General features: G+C 44.9%; 1 protein-coding gene across 1 annotated transcript in view; it reads left to right on the top strand.

Annotated features, from left to right (window-relative positions):
* Positions 1-19,573, top strand: part of LOC128703252 (protein Star) — a 170,835-nt gene that overhangs the window by 147,351 nt on the left and 3,911 nt on the right. Inside the window, exon 5 of the mRNA XM_070084345.1 lies at positions 4,002-4,100. Coding sequence (XP_069940446.1) covers positions 4,002-4,100 — 99 coding nt within the window. The remainder of the gene's footprint in view (positions 1-4,001; positions 4,101-19,573) is intronic.

The raw sequence follows: 19,573 nt of genomic DNA, 5'->3' as shown, positions 1-19,573 counted from the left end.
TTATTTTACACTTTTTGCGTGACCTACGAGTGTTTATTATAGTTAACCATTGTAAATTCGTTTTCTCTCATCACATGTAAGAGAGAACGAACCTTCAGGGGATACACCGATAGGATTTTTTTCCTCTGGGGCATCATATTATGCTATATATTAATTTTTACGGTGTGCTTTTTATGTTTATATGCTATTATTATATTGCATTATGTCATAATAGATCAATTGTGATAGATAAATAAGCCTTATAATTGATATTAGCGTGGGTATGGAATATTTATGGAATATTTTGTTGGCTGGAGGTGTCGGCCATTTTGGGTACTATACCCAGGGTACCTGACTGATTGACTTAAGAAATCGTAATGACACGATTGCAAACAAACCATACCCCCGGCCGGGATTGAACCCGCAGTCATAGAGTCTCAAAACTCCAGCCCGTCGCGTTAGCCACTAGACCAGCTAGCCACAATAAGATTCATCCAACTAGGTATATTTCTACACCATACGGAGGTTAGCACAGGCACCTCTGTGACCACAAATGCAAGTTTTTACAGACGAATCTCCAGCTAGCGTGGCCGTGACGAACTCTAGCTCAAGTCCCTTCACTGCCGTCAACATGACTTAAGAAATCGTAATGACACGATTGCAAACAAACCATACCCCCGGCCGGGATTGAACCCGCGGTCATAGAGTCTCAAAACTCCAGCCCATCGCGTTAGCCACTAGACCAGCTAGCCACAATAAGATTCATTCAACTAGGTATATTTCTACACCATAGGGAGGTTAGCACAGGCACCTCTGTGACCACAAATGCAAGTTTTTACAGACGAATCTCCAGCTAGCGTGGCCGTGACGAACTCTAGCTCAAGTCCCTTCACTGCCGTCAACATGACTTAAGAAATCGCAATGACACGATTGCAAACAAACCATACCCCCGGCTGGGATTGAACCCGCGGTCATAGAGTCTCAAAACTCCAGCCCGTTGCGTTAGCCACTAGACCAGCTAGCCACAATAAGATTCATCCAACTAGGTATATTTCTACACCATAGTTGGATGAATCTTATTGTGGCTAGCTGGTCTAGTGGCTAACATGACGGGCTGGAGTTTTGAGACTTTATGACCGCGGGTTCAATCCCGGCCGGGGGTATGGTTTGTTTGCAATCGTGTCATTACGATTTCTTAAGTCATGTTGACGGCAGTGAAGGGACTTGAGTTAGAGTTCGTCACGGCCACGCTAGCTGGAGATTCGTCTGTAAAAACTTGCATTTGTGGTCACAGAGGTGCCTGTGCTAACCTCCCTATGGTGTAGAAATATACCTAGTTGGATGAATCTTATTGTGGCTAGCTGGTCTAGTGGCTAACGCGACGGGCTGGAGTTTTGAGACTCTATGACCGCGGGTTCAATCCCGGCCGGGGGTATGGTTTGTTTGCAATCGTGTCATTACGATTTCTTAAGTCATGTTGACGGCAGTGAAGGGACTTGAGCTAGAGTTCATCACAGCCACGCTAGCTGGAGATTCGTCTGTAAAAACTTGCATTTGTGGTCACAGAGGTGCCTGTGCTAACCTCCCTATGGTGTAGAAATATACCTAGTTGGATGAATCTTATTGTGGCTAGCTGGTCTAGTGGCTAACGCGACGGGCTGGAGTTTTGAGACTCTATGACCGCGGGTTCAATCCCGGCTGGGGGTATGGTTTGGTTTACCTGACTGATTACTTGATCATATTAGCTCCGCCCGCTCTGGCATGATGTCAGATGGTGAATTTGCATTATATGAGACATCAAAAGATATACGAAAACGATAAAAATAACACGGGGGAAAAACGTAAACAAAGCCGCGTCAGCGCTTTTACGAAATATGACGCGTCAGCGCTGTCACCATGCCTGTTATAAATGGCTGTAATTCGTTTTAGAAACATCGTACAAGGATAATAATTATACCAGAGTGTAGCCAGAAAGTTCAGCTATTTTTTTGGTAACAATAACTCCATTTTCATATTTTTTCGAATTTTTTTTTTTTGCTCCGCGTGAGTGAACCTGACCTCACCCTAAAGCCTCCTTGTTCATCTGCTATCCTATTCTCCGTATTTCTCTTAATTCTTTCAATAATAACTCTACCATACACTTTACCAGGTATACTCAACAGACTTATTCCCCTATAATTTTTGCACTCTCTATTGTCCCCTTTGCCTTTATACAAAGGAACTATGCATGCTCTCTGCCAATCCCTAGGTACCTTACCCTCTTCCATACATTTATTAAATAATAGCACCAACCACTCCAAAACTATATCCTCACCTGCTTTTAACATTTCTATCTTTATCCCATCAATCCCGGCTGCCTTACCCTCTTTCATTTTACCTACTGCCTCACGAACTTCCTCCACACTCATAACTGACTCTTTCTCACTCCTACAAGATGTTATTCCTCCTTGCCCTATACATGAAATCACAGTGGGTCATAATAAGCATGTATGCACCTGGAGAAGAGAGGAATGTAGAGGAGAGAGAGAGATTTTGGGAGATGTTAAGTGAATGAATAGGAACCTTTGAACCAAGTGAGAGAGTAATGTGGTAGGGGACCTGAATGCTAAAGTAGGAAAAACTTTTAGAGAGGGTGTGGTAAGTAAGTTTGGGGTGCCAGGTGTAAATGATAATGGGAGTCCTTTGACTGAACTTTGTATAGAAAGGGGTTTAGTTGTAGGTAATACATATTTTAAGAAAAAGAGGATAAATAAATATACAAGATATGATGTAGGGCGAAATGACAGTACTTTGTTGGATTATGTATTACTTGATAAAAGACTGTTGAGTAGACTTTAGGATGTACATGTTTATAGAGGGGCCACAGATATATCAGATCACTTTTTAGTTGTAGCTACACTGAGAGTAAAAGGTAGATGGGATACAAGGAGAATAGAAGCATCAGGGAAGAGAGAGGTGAAGGTTTATAAACTAAAAGAGGAGGCAGTTAGGGTAAGATATAAACAGTTATTGGAGGATAGATGGGCTAATGAGAGCATAGGCAATGGGATCGAAGAGGTATGGGGTAGGTTTAAAAATGTAGTGTTAGAGTGTTCAGCAGAAGTTTGTGGTTACAGGAAAGTGGGTGCGGGAGGGAAGAGGAGCGATTGGTGAAATAATGATGTAAAGAGAGTAGTAAAGGAGAAAAAGTTAGCATATGAGAAGTTTTTACAAAGTCGAAGTGATGCAAGGAGGGAAGAGTATATGGAGAAAAAGAGAGAGGTTAAGAGAGTATTGAAGCCATACCCCCGGCCGGGATTGAACCCGCGGTCATAGAGTCTCAAAACTCCAGCCCGTCGCATTAGCCACTAGACCAGCTAGCCACAATAAGATTCATCCAACTAGGAATATTTCTACACCATAGGAAGGTTAGCACAGGCACCACTGTGACCACAAATGCAAGTTTTTACAGACATCTGTAAAAACTTGCATTTGTGGTCACAGTGGTGCCTGTGCTAACCTTCCTATGGTATAGAAATATTCCTAGTTGGACGAATCTTATTGTGGCTAGCTGGTCTAGTGGCTAACGCGACGGGCTGGAGTTTTGAGACTCTATGACCGTGGGTTCAATCCCGGCCGGGGGTATGGTTTGTTTGCAATCGTGTCATTACGATTTCTTGAGTCAGAGTATTGAAGCAATGTAAAAAGAGAGCAAATGAGAGAGTGGGTGAGATGTTATCAACAAATTTTGTTGAAAATAAGAAAAAGTTTTGGAGTGAGATTAACAAGCTGAGGAAGCCTTAGAGAAAAAATGGATTTATCAGTTAAAAATAGGAGAGGAGAGTTATTAAATGGAGAGTTAGAGGTATTGGGAAGATGGAGGGAATATTTTGAGGAATTGTTAAATGTTGAAATGCTTTTATACTAAGTACAAAATATTTTTGAAGAAAAAATGTTTAATTCTCAGTCTGAGTCGCAACACTTTATGTAAGTTGCAGCAGTGTGAGTGAAGAATTTCTTGTAACAAGGTAGTGTTGCCACAGATGAAGCTGTCACACCCGCGGGTGGAGGCTGGGACACAGGACGCCAACCTGCTGACCACACTCGGCATGACCAAACTCTCACAACTCTGGCATAAGGATGTAAGTTATACCACCACCCACCAAATTTGATCTTTAATGAATATATACCATCACACACTCAGCTGAAATCATTATATTTCATATTACACGAACAAACCATTATATTATATTATTATTGTTATTAAAGTTATGTTCTCACTAATGGTTATAACTAACACCATAATTTTTAAAGGGGTGGATCGGTGAGCCAGCTGAAGGCCTCGGTCATATGACCAAAAGTCCCAACGACGGGTTATCATGTGACTAAGACCCGCGCTTGGAAACACTTGTCCTGTTTCCTAACGAACTTTACCTAACTTAACCTATTAAAGTTATTATTATTATTATTATTATTATTATTATTATTATTATTATTATTATTATTATTATTATTATTATTATTACAATCGTAATTTAGCGTTAAACCTACAATTGTTATACATCATCATATTATATCAACCCGTTACCATCACATAGTACACCACAACACCATCACATAGTACACCACAACACCACCACATAGTACACCACAACACCATCACATAGTACATCACAACACCATCACATAGTACACCACAACACCATCACATAGTACACCACAACAACATCACATAGTACATCACAACACCATCACATAGTACACCACAACACCATCACATAGTACACCACAACAACATCACATAGTACACCACAACACCATCACATAGTACACCACAACACCATCACATAGTACACCACAACACCATCACATAGTACACCACAACAACATCACATAGTACACCACAACACCATCACATAGTACACCACAACACCATCACATAGTACACCACAACAACATCACATAGTACACCACAACACCATCACATAGTACACCACAACACCATCACATAGTACACCACAACAACATCACATAGTACACCACAACACCATCACATAGTACACCACAACACCATCACATAGTACACCACAACACCATCACATAGTACACCACAACACCATCACATAGTACACCACAACACCATCACATAGTACACCACAACAACATCACATAGTACACCACAACACCATCACATAGTACACCACAACACCACCACATAGTACACCACAACACCATCACATAGTACACCACAACACCATCACATAGTACACCACAACACCATCACATAGTACACCACAACACCACCACATAGTACACAACAACACCATCACATAGTACACCACAACACCATCACATAGTACACCACAACACCACCACATAGTACACCACAACACCATCACATAGTACACCACAACACCATCACATAGTACACCACAACACCATCACATAGTACACCACAACACCATCACATAGTACACCACAACACCATCACATAGTACACCACAACACCACCACATAGTACACCACAACACCATCACATAGTACACCACAACACCATCACATAGTACACCACAACACCACCACATAGTACACCACAACACCACCACATAGTACACCACAACACCACCACATAGTACACCACAACACCATCACATAGTACATCACAACACCATCACATAGTACACCACAACACCACCACATAGTACATCACAACACCATCACATAGTACACCACAACACCACCACATAGTACACCACAACACCACCACATAGTACACCACAACACCATCACATAGTACATCACAACACCACCACATAGTACATCACAACACCATCACATAGTACATCACAACACCATCACATAGTACACCACAACACCACCACATAGTACACCACAACACCATCACATAGTACACCACAACACCACCACATAGTACACCACAACACCACCACATAGTACACCACAACACCATCACATAGTACACCACAACACCATCACATAGTACATCACAACACCATCACATAGTACACCACAACACCATCACATAGTACACCACAACACCACCACATAGTACACCACAACACCACCACATAGTACACCACAACACCATCACATAGTACACCACAACACCACCACATAGTACACCACAACACCATCACATAGTACACCACAACACCATCACATAGTACATCACAACACCATCACATAGTACATCACAACACCATCACATAGTACACCACAACACCACCACATAATACACCACAACACCATCACATAGTACACCACAACACCACCACATAGTACACCACAACACCATCACATAGTACACCACAACACCACCACATAGTACACCACAACACCATCACATAGTACACCACAACACCATCACATAGTACATCACAACACCATCACATAGTACATCACAACACCATCACATAGTACACCACAACACCACCACATAGTACACCACAACACCATCACATAGTACACCACAACACCATCACATAGTACACCACAACACCACCACATAGTACACCACAACACCACCACATAGTACACCACAACACCATCACATAGTACACCACAACACCATCACATAGTACATCACAACATCATCACATAGTACACCACAACACCATCACATAGTACATCACAACACCATCACATAGTACACCACAACACCACCACATAGTACACCACAACACCATCACATAGTACACCACAACACCATCACATAGTACATCACAACACCATCACATAGTACATCACAACACCATCACATAGTACACCACAACACCATCACATAGTACACCACAACACCATCACATAGTACATCACAACACCATCACATAGTACACCACAACACCATCACATAGTACACCACAACACCATCACATAGTACATCACAACACCATCACATAGTACACCACAACACCATCACATAGTACACCACAACACCATCACATAGTACATCACAACACCATCACATAGTACACCACAACACCATTACATAGTACACCACAACACCATCACATAGTACATCACAACACCATCACATAGTACACCACAACACCATCACATAGTACACCACAACACCATCACATAGTACATCACAACACCATCACATAGTACACCACAACACCATCACATAGTACACCACAACACCATCACATAGTACATCACAACACCATCACATAGTACACCACAACACCATCACATAGTACACCACAACACCATCACATAGTACACCACAAAACCTCACATAGTACACCACAACATCATCACATAGTACACCACAACACCATCACATAGTACACCACAACACCATCACATAGTACATCACAACACCATCACATAGTACACCACAACACCATCACATAGTACATCACAACACCATCACATAGTACATCACAACACCATCACATAGTACACCACAACACCATCACATAGTACACCACAACACCATCACATAGTACACCACAACACCATCACATAGTACATCACAACACCATCACATAGTACACCACAACACCATCACATAGTACATCACAACACCATCACATAGTACATCACAACACCATCACATAGTACACCACAACACCATCACATAGTACATCACAACACCATCACATAGTACACCACAACACCATCACATAGTACATCACAACACCGTCACATAGTACACCACAACACCATCACATAGTACACCACAACACCATCACATAGTACATCACAACACCATCACATAGTACACCACAACACCATCACATAGTACACCACAACACCATCACATAGTACATCACAACACCATCACATAGTACACCACAACACCATCACATAGTACACCACAACACCATCACATACTACACCACAACACCATCACATAGTACATCAAAACACCATCACATAGTACACCACAACACCATCACATAGTACACCACAACACCATCACATAGTACACCACAACACCATCACATAGTACACCACAACACCATCACATAGCACACCACAACACCATCACATAGTACATCACAACACCATCACATAGTACACCCCGACACCATCACATAGTACATCACAACACCATCACATAGTACACCACAACACCATCACATAGTACACCACAACACCATCACATAGTACACCACAACACCATCACATAGTACACCACAACACCATCACATAGTACACCACAAAACCTCACATAGTACACCACAACATCATCACATAGTACACCACAACACCATCACATAGTACACCACATCACCATCACATAGTACACCACAACACCATCACATAGTACACCACAACACCATCACATAGTACATCACAACACCATCACATAGTACACCACAACACCATCACATAGTACACCACAACACCATCACATAGGACACCACAAAACCTCACATAGTACACCACAACATCATCACATAGTACACCACAACACCATCACATAGTACACCACATCACCATCACATAGTACACCACAACACCATCACATAGTACACCACAACACCATGACATAGTACACCACAACACCATCACATAGTACATCACAACACCATCACATAGTACACCACAACACCATCACATAGTACACCACAACACCATCACATAGTACATCACAACACCATCACATAGTACACCACAACACCATCACATAGTACATCACAACACCATCACATAGTACATCAAAACACCATCACATAGTACACCACAACACCATCACATAGTACATCACAACACCATCACATAGTACACCACAACACCATCACATAGTACATCACAACACCATCACATAGTACACCACAACACCATCACATAGTACACCACAACACCATCATATAGTACATCACAACACCATCACATAGTACACCACAACACCATCACATAGTACACCACAACACTATCACATAGTACATCACAACACCATCACATAGTACACCACAACACCATCACATAGTACACCACAACACCATCACATACTACACCACAACACCATCACATAGTACATCACAACACCATCACATAGTACACCACAACACCATCACATAGTACACCACAACACCATCACATAGTACACCACAACACCATCACATAGTACACCACAACACCATCACATAGCACACCACAACACCATCACATAGTACATCACAACACCATCACATAGTACACCACGACACCATCACATAGTACATCACAACACCATCACATAGTACACCACAACACCATCACATAGTACACCACAACACCATCACATAGTACACCACAACACCATCACATAGTACACCACAACACCATCACATAGTACAACACAACACCACCACATAGTACACCACAACACCATCACATAGTACACCACAACACCATCACATAGTACATCACAACACCATCATGTCCATCATATACTACAGCTGTTCATAACCACATTCTGTCCCCAGTAATCGAACTACACCCTCCACCACCATACTACACCCTCACAAAATGCTTCACCCTCACTCCATCATTCTACACCCTCACACCACCATACTACACCCTCACACCATCATACTACACCCTCACACAATGCTACACCCTCACACAATGCTACACCCTCACACCATCATACCACATCCTCACACCATCATATTACTCCCTCACACCATCATATTAAACCCTCACACAATACTACACCCTCACACAATGCTACACCATCATACCACATCCTCACACCATCATACTACACCCTCACACCATCATACTACACCCTCACACCAGCATACTACATAGTCCCTCCATACTACACCCCTCACACCATTCTACACCCCTCACACCATACTACACCCTCACACCATACTACACTCTCACACAATCATACTACACCCTCACACCATCATACTACACCCTCACACCATCATACTACACCCTCACACCATCATACTACACCCTCAAACCATATTACACCCTCATTCCATCCTACTACACCCTCTCACTATACTACACCCCCACCCCATCATGCTACACCCTCAAACCATACTACACCCTCATACCATCATACTACACCCTCTCACCATACTACACCCTCACACCATCATACTACACCTCAAACCATTCACCATCATAACATCATACTTCACCCTCATACAATCATACTACACCCTCTCACCATACTACACCCTCTCACCATACTACACCCTCACATCATTATACTACACCCTCACACCATCATACTACACCCTCACACCATACTACACCTTCACTGCATCATACTACACCCTCACACCATCATACTACACCCTCACACTATACTACAACTTCACACAATCTTACTACACCCTCACACCATACTACACCCTCACACCATACTACACCCTCACACCATACTACACCCTCACACCATACTGCACCCTCACTCCATACTTCACCTCTCACACCATACCACACTTTCACACCATCATACTAAACCCTCACACCATACTACACCTTCACACCTGTTTGGCGTTCTGGTAGCGGGGAGTAAATGATAAACTTCTTCGCAGGCTTCTTTATTGTTAAGTCGTGGTGGGTACACAGGCTTTTGTGTTGTGCCCATGGCCCGGGCAGGGCCATCCCATGACAGAGAGCTAGGAGTAGGCCTTGTGTCTTCCTGCTAGGCTGCTGTGTGAGTGAGAGCGAGGCAAGGGCAGGCAGGCTGAAGTGTCAACGCCTATAGGTGGCAGCACCAGCATTGCGCGAAATATGAACTAAGCTGGCAGACAGCATGGGCTGTCTGTGCAGACAGTGCAGGCTGTCTACATACGCTCGGCCACCTACCTCGCGTCATCCCGACGTGATAATACTGGTGGTAAAAGAAACTCGGTCTCTCTCTCATAGGAATAGGGCACAGAACACAAAATAAAAACATATATAAACATATGGACATGGAAAAAAAAACTTTCCTACAGGGAGGGAAGAAAAAAACATGTGAGTGTGCTAAACATGGTGGTCATAGGCAGTGAGAGTCGAAGGGCATCACTGCACGCCTTCCTGCATCTGGACAGATACTGTAACACGGGAGACATCGCTGCGGCTGAGCTGTGACGTAACAGGGTACAGTCTCCTCTGGAACGGTGAAGCAGACATTGTAGGAGTCGCTTCAGGTTTCACTCAACCTTGGGCACGACATGCTGGTGCCCTCGAATGAGGGCACCAGCTCAGGGCTGAGTAATCAGCTGTCAAACACACTGGTCACATGGGTGACTTAGCACAGTGGTGCTAGTCAGGTCTGGCTCAGACCTCACTGGACACACGGAAACTTTACACACCCGCGGTACATGCGGTACAACATGGCTTAAACTAGCAAATGATGCTTTTCTGTGCATACACTAACATGTGAGAACACTAACTGAGAGGAATTATTTAACACACGACATATATCTTCTCTCAATCTTCTCGACAATACTGAAATAATTACTAGAACACTCGATGTGACATGTGATGTCAGGTGTGATGTCGCAAGGTGACGTCAGCTGCACTGTGACGTCAGCAGACATCTTAAGGTGACGTCAGGCAGACATCGTGACGTCATGAAGTCGGGAAGCATCGTCGGTGACGTCAATGTGATGCGGGCAGCAGACCACAGCATGTGGCCTGGGACATCTGGTAACTCACGTGACATCACCCACACTCAACGTGGCGTCAGGATCCACGTGGTGTGATCTATGTGGCCTGCTGATCTACGTGGCTTGCTGATCTACGTGGCATGCTGATCCACGTAGCTTCGAGTGGCCTTGGGCACTCGCATACACAGCTCTGGCAATGAATTCACATGGAAAACAACAGAAAACACAGCAGAGGGAGTGAGTAGTGGTGAGTGGTGTATGGTAGGCTGGTGAGGTGTGAGAGTACAGCAGGGCGAGGCAAGGAGCGGCCACTTCCTCCTCCAACAAACACGTGGAGAACTCACACTGGACGCAGAAATCACCACGAAACTCACCTCTGGCTTGCTGAAACAGCTGTGCTGAGCTGAACAACAACAGCAACATACAAGTGATGCTGAACACGTGACTTGAGAAACAGCGTGGGATGCTGTAACGTGGGGTCACTTACAATTCTCGAAGAAATTCGGTAAATTTCGGCTGGATCCTGCTTGTGCCTGTGTCTGGATGTTCAAATGTGCAGACACGACATCAGGATAACACGTTGAGAGACGGATGCTTCTTGCATGGGATGATGAAGTGAAGATGACTTCATTCCTTCCTTCCTCTCTCTGGGAAAACAACTGCTGCAACCACCGCTTCCCACCATTTATAACCCGTTTGTTTGGCGTTCTTGTAGCGGGGAGTAAATGATAAACTTCTTCGGAGGCTTCTTACTTTATTGTTAAGTCGTGGTGGGTACACAGGCTTGTGTGTTGTGCCCATGGCCCGGGCAGGGCCATCCCACGAGAGAGAGCTACTAGGCCTACTGTCTTGACTGCTTGAAGAGTGACGCCAGAGTGAAAGCGTGGCAAGGGCAGACAGGCTGGCGTGCCCACCGAGAGGCCTGGCGCGAAATATGAACTAAGCTGGCAGACAGCATGGGCTGTCTGTGCAGAGAGTACAGGCTGTCTACAACTACACCCTCAAATCATACTACACCCTCATACCATCATACTACACCCTCTCACCATACTACAAACCCACACCATCATACTACACCCTCAAACCATACTACACCCTCATACCATCATACTACACCCTCTCACCATACTACACCCTCACACCATCATACTACACCCTCAAACCATACACCATCATACCATCATACTACACCCTCACACCATCATACTACACCCTCATACAATCATACTACACCCTCTCACCATACTACACCCTCACATCATTATACTACACCTTCACACCATCATACTACACCCTCACACCATACTACACCCTCACATCATACTACACCTTCACACCATCATACTACATCCTCACACCATCATACTACACCCTCACACCATACTACAACTTCACACAATCTTACTACACCCTCACACCGTACTACACCCTCACACCGTACTACACCCTCACACCGTACTGCACCCTCACACCGTACTTCACCCCTCACACCATACTACACTTTCACACCATCATACTAAACCCTCACACCATACTAAACCCTCACACCATACTACACCCTCACACCATACTACACCTTCACACCATCATACTACACCCTCACACCATACTACACCTTCACACCATCATACTACACCCTCACACCATACTACACCCTCACTCCATACTACACCCTCACACCATACTACACCCTCACTCCATACTACACCCTCACACCATACTACACCCTCACACTATCATACTACACCCTCACACTATCATACTACATCTTCATACTATCATACTACACCCTCACACCATCATACTACACCCTCACACCGTACTACACCCTCACACCATACTACACCCTCACACCGTACTACACCCTCACACCACACTACACCCTCATACCATACAACACCCTCACACCGTACTACACCTTCACACCATACTACACTCTCACACTATACAACACCCTCACACCATACTACACCTTCACACCATACAATACCCTCACACCATACTACACCCTCACACAGTACTACACCCTCACACCATACAACACTCTCACACCATACTACACCCTCACATCATACTACACCCTCACACCATACTACACTCTCACACTATAAACACTCTCACACCATACTACACCCTCACATCATACTACACCCTCACACCATACTACACCCTCACACCAACATACTACATCCTCACACCATCATCCTATACCCTCACACAATCATACTACACCATCACACTATACTACACCCTCACACCATCATACTACACCCTCACACCATCATCCTACACCCTCACATGATCATCCTATACCCTCATGCCATCATACTACACCCTCACACCATACTACACCCTCACGCAATCATGCTACACCTTCACACCATCATTCTACACCCTCACACCATCATCCTACACCCTCGCATGATCATTCTACACCCTCACACCATCATAACCCACCCTCACATCTTTCTACACCCCTCATACCATCATACTACACCCTCACACCATCATTTTACACTCTCACACCATCATACTACACCCTCCCAATATCCTACACCCTCACACCATACTACACCCTCACACCATCATCCTACACCCTCATACGATCATCCTACACCCTCACACCATCATACTACACTCTCACATCATTTTACACCCCTCACATCATCATACTACACCCTGACACCATACTACACCCTCACGTAATCATTCTACACTCTCACGCCATCATACTACACCCTCACACCATCCTACACCCCTCACACCATACCTCACCCTCATACAATCATGCTACACCCTCACACCATAATACTACACCCTCACACCATCATACTACATCCTCACATCATTCTACACCACTCATGCCATCATACTACACCCTCACACCATTTTACACTCTCACACCATCATACTACACCCTCCCAATATCCTACACCTTCACACCATACTACACCCTCACATCATCATCCTACACCCTGATACGATCATCCTACACCCTCACACCATCATACTACACCCTCACACCATCCTACACCCTCACACCATACTACACCCTCATACAATCATGCTACACCCTCACACCATCATACTACACCCTCACACCATCCTACACCCTCACACCATACTACACCCTCATACAATCATGCTACACCCTCACATCATCATACTACACCCTCACACCATCATACTACACCCTCATACCATCATACTACACCCTCACACCATCATACTACACCCTCACTCCCATCATACTACACCCTCATACCATCATACTACACCCTCACACCATCATACTACACCCTCACTCCCATCATACTACACCCTCACACCATCATACTACACCCTCACACCATCATACTACACCCTCACACCATCATACTACACCCTCACACCATCATACTACACCCTCACTCCATCATACTATATAGAATTCAGGGTGTATGTGTTAGTGTATAATTAGCTGATCAAGTCAAGCCAATGTGGATTTCAGGCCAAGAAACCTGCCTTTCCATTTCTAGGTAACTGAATTCTTATCTCTAGTTGTACACTATGGTAACGTTGGAAACCAGTTGCAGATACAGTTGTATCTGGTGAACCATACCCCCGGCCGGGATTGAACCCGCGGTCATAGAGTCTCAAAACTCCAGCCCGTCGCGAGTTTTGAGACTCTATGACCGCGGGTTCAATCCCGGCCGGGGGTATGGTTTATTTGCAATCGTGTCATTACGATTTCTTGAGTCGTATCTGGTGAACTGGAGGCTGGTAGAAGACCCTTTACACTGGCCAGTTCAATAACATACCAAATATGCACATTCATTGATACTGTTTATTGGTACTTACTGTTGGGAAGTGTAGGGAAGGGGTTCAATGTTGCTCCATCAATGGCACCTGAGATGTCTGTATGACTTACAGTTCTGCGACCGTCTTTATCCACAAGGGAAGCTATTGATTAGTTTCTTACGTAACAGTGAAGGGGTCTAATCCGCGTTGTAACTTGTTATCCAATGTTAGACTAATTGATGCACAAAAAGCCTGTTTTAGGATAAGTGGTCCTCACTAACTAGCTTAATCGGCACAATTAGGTAGAGTCTGGCCACCCGCCTCGTCGCGAACAGATTTTTGTGACTGAAGCTGTGGTGCCCAGTGTGGGCAAGTGTGTCCTCGTAGGTGCCTTGTCAAATACCCACTGTTGTCAGTTTTTGTAGGCTGTGAGAGGTGATTGTAGATACTTAGCTAAATTACTCTATGTCTAAATCTAACTTTGCTTAAATACTTATAAGTAGTAGAAATTTTAGCTTACAGAGGGTTCATTACTAAATTAGTCTTATAATTAAGAGTAAATAAGGAAATGTGGCACCATCGGACGTAGGCATATGTGGGTCCACCGCTTATCCTCTACTTCCCTCCCTTCCTTTTCCCCCAGTTTAGGGGGTCTAATGGTTCGGGAAATCAGCCAGTTTCTTTGATTTCCCATGCTGGGAGAAGGGCATAGGTCTGACTTTGTCAAACAAGGTCATGTTTTGTGGCACCCATGACACGTTGTTGAGTTATCTTGGCAGTCTTGCGGTACCGCAAGGTGACTGCTGGGGTCTCTGTAGGGGGCACAGCTCTCTGTGGACAGCTCAGTATAAGTGGCACTAAACTGTCGGTGGTCCTGGCACACACTGTGCCAGTGGCATTGGTCACACAGCAATATTTCCCACATGACGTGGAGTAATGTGTATGGAGTGCTTCAAAGGAGCCGACATACCTTCTGTGTCTGGGTGAATGCGCCAGTGTGTCTGGGTGAATGCGCTAGTGTGTCTGGGTGAATGCGCCAGTGTGTCTGGGTGAATGCGCTAGTGTGTCTGGGTGAATGCGCCAGTGTGTCTGGGTGAATGCGCCAGTGTGTCTGGGTGAATGCGCCAGTGTGTCTGGGTGAATGCGCCAGTGTGTCTGGGTGAATGCGCCAGTGTGTCTGGGTGAATGCGCCAGTGTGTCTGGGTGAATGCGCCAGTGTGTCAGGGTGAATGCGCTAGTGTGTCTGGGTGAATGCGCCAGTGTGTCTGGGTGAATGCGCCAGTGTGTCAGGGTGAATGCGCTAGTGTGTCTGGGTGAATGCGCCAGTGTGTCAGGGTGAATGCGCCAGTGTGTCTGGGTGAATGCGCCAGTGTGTCAGGGTGAATGCGCTAGTGTGTCTGGGTGAATGCGCCAGTGTGTCTGGGTGAATGCGCCAGTGTGTCAGGGTGAATGCGCTAGTGTGTCTGGGTGAATGCGCCAGTGTGTCTGGGTGAATGCGCCAGTGTGTCTGGGTGAATGCGCCAGTGTGTCTGGGTGAATGCGCCAGTGTGTCTGGGTAAATGCGCCAGTGTGTCTGGGTGAATGCGCCAGTGTGTCTGGGTGAATGCGCCAGTGTGTCTGGGTGAATGCGCCAGTGTGTCTGGGTAAATGCGCCAGTGTGTCTGGGTGAATGCGCCAGTGTGTCTGGGTGAATGCGCCAGTGTGTCAGGGTTATACCAAAGAAGTCGGTGAGAATACCGTCATGGAAATCATGCACTCTTTTGACGTTCTAGGTGCCGAGGTATTTTGTGTAGACTCTCATGACTCCATCTTGTGACACTCGCAGGTGAACGTCATTAATTAATAATCAGTTTTGTCAGCCATCGGTACTTGAGTACTAAGAGAGGATGAACTGTGCTTCCTGGTGGGGAGGAATTCTGCATTCCTCGGAACCTCAGTATGTTCTCTGAGTCCAGGCAGAGTCCCAGTGTCCAAATTAAATCCGGTTTCTTTACTGGTTGATTCCCGTTCTTCAGGAAATCATGGTCATCTGAAAGCGTTTCTTGTATTTGTTTTACCCAATATTTCATGGGTTTAGAGAATTCACGCTTTCCCTGTACTTGCAGGGATGTGTAGACACGAAAAGTGGCTGTCAAGACTTTGTCTAGTGAGGAGTATTTAGACCCATCAATTGGTAACTCAGACTCGTAGCTGTGTTCAAGCAGATTGTGTCTGCTGGCTTGAGGTTGGGTTTCTGTGATGGTCGTTCGCCCTCAGGCAGTAACCCGACACTGTACTGACAAGCTAGGTGTGCGGTAGTGGCAGGACAGTGGAGGGCAGTAATTCCCATCACTAGGACACTTTCGACAGTGTCATTGTCTTCATGGTCACTTCCCTCACCCTTGGGAGTGGCCCTAATATCATATGACCGCAAGCTGCGCTCAGCAGGGAGAGGTCATTCACTCTTGTCAGTCCCCGTACAAAGTTACTGTAATGGTCGCCGCCAATTAATAGGTCTACTGGCCCAACCCTGTCAGACTGAAAGTTAAGGTCAGCAAGTTCTATATATTCTTCTTTTAATGTAGCAACGGCATCCTGCAAGCCTCTCATTCACATACCATCAAGAAGCTGGTCTGCTACTACTGCACTGACCGTTTATAACTACCCAGAGCAACTGTGACACTGGCTAGATCGTACGATTGTTCGCCAGGACCCGGAAAAAATCCAGTGAGGTCTAAGGATATATTGTCATATGGTGTCACACCAAGTTTATGTAATGTACTTCGGCGGACAAAAGATCTCTGTGCTCCTTGATCAAACAACGCAATCACTTATGTGCCCAGAAGCTTACTCAGTAACGTATGTCGTGTTACTGGTAATGCTACTTGACAGAGGGTAGTCAGCGCGGTCATTGCCAGTAAGGTGGTCGGAGAGGGAGGAGTGTCACCCCCATCAGTTTGACAGTTCTCGGCTGTGACTTGCTTCTCGCTTTCTATGCAAGTTATGGTTACCCCTACATTTCCAGCATGTTAAATGTCGGGGATCACATTCCCCTCCTTGGTGGTCACCCAAGCACTTGTGTCAAAGTCTTAGCTCATAGACAGTCCGTTCCCTGGAGGATACTGTCGTGAACTTATCACAGGATGGAGCCCAGTGTGTGCCACAACATAGGAGACATTTCGGAGTACATGTAGTCGTGATAGGTGGAGTGGACTTCCTCCACTTCCCTTATCCCTAATTTTCCCTTTGTCACTGTGTGGCAACCGAGAACACATACACTGCCATATTGTCATTAGCGTAGTACCTGCAGACAGGTGGTGTCATAAGTGGTGACACTTTGGGTGAGGCCCTGTCAGGTGCTCTCTTGACTTGGCTAGTATTAGTTTGCATGTTAGTTTGCATACAGGCCACAATATGTTGTGGTCCTTCACTTATCTCACCAAAGGTGAACCTTCATTTAGCGAATCATAGAACCAGGTGTTACAGCGTCTCCTCTGGCAATTTTCTCTGTATGATGGGCTTGAATACCCAGTCATTCCCCGTTATGTTTTCATAAGAGGCCAGAGAACGAAGAAGTTGTCCAGAAAGATTCTGAATGCTTGTAACTCTGATGAGCAGTGTGAGAGAGAGGTGTGATCAATCAGCCTATAGAGGTGTGTGGCTATGATCCGATCCTTATCACAGCAATTAAGTTTTTGAACGTAGCGTGCTGGTAATTAGCACAAGTGATCTGAAAGCCTTTTATAAGATCATAATCTTCTCCCTTCAATTGAGTTTTCAAGTAATTTAACTTAGATCGTCAATGTTGGACCGACTGTCAATTAGCGACTCATAGAGAGATAATCACTATCACTTCTCTAAAAGAGATACCCATTCTCACTCCTCTTAAAGGTATCGTCACCCTTTCTCCTTGTAGAGAGATCATCATCTTCACTCCTCTTAGAGAGATCATCAGTCTTTTTCTTATGAAGAACATCAAGCTCATTGTATAATAGGATTTTCCCCGATAAGGCAGGATTTTTTTCGGAATGGCAGGATTTTTCCAGGATATTCGCCGGTATAAAAGTTCTGGTGTGCTCAGCTCAGCTCAACTCAAAACCTTCCCACAGCAAGAAACTCTAAAAGTTGTCGGGCCATTTTTCACCACCTATTTGTGTACAATGGCTTTTCCAAAACATCTGCACATAACAGCAAAGGCTGGAAACTGTCTGGATGCAAGTAACAATAAGCTTATGGTTGTTTCCTAACATCATTACAGTAAGAAACGTCATTAA

Source organism: Cherax quadricarinatus, chromosome 12 (assembly GCF_038502225.1).
Source record: "Cherax quadricarinatus isolate ZL_2023a chromosome 12, ASM3850222v1, whole genome shotgun sequence".
Lineage (NCBI taxonomy): Eukaryota > Metazoa > Arthropoda > Malacostraca > Decapoda > Parastacidae > Cherax > Cherax quadricarinatus.
This window is presented reverse-complemented; position numbering and strand designations above follow the sequence as displayed.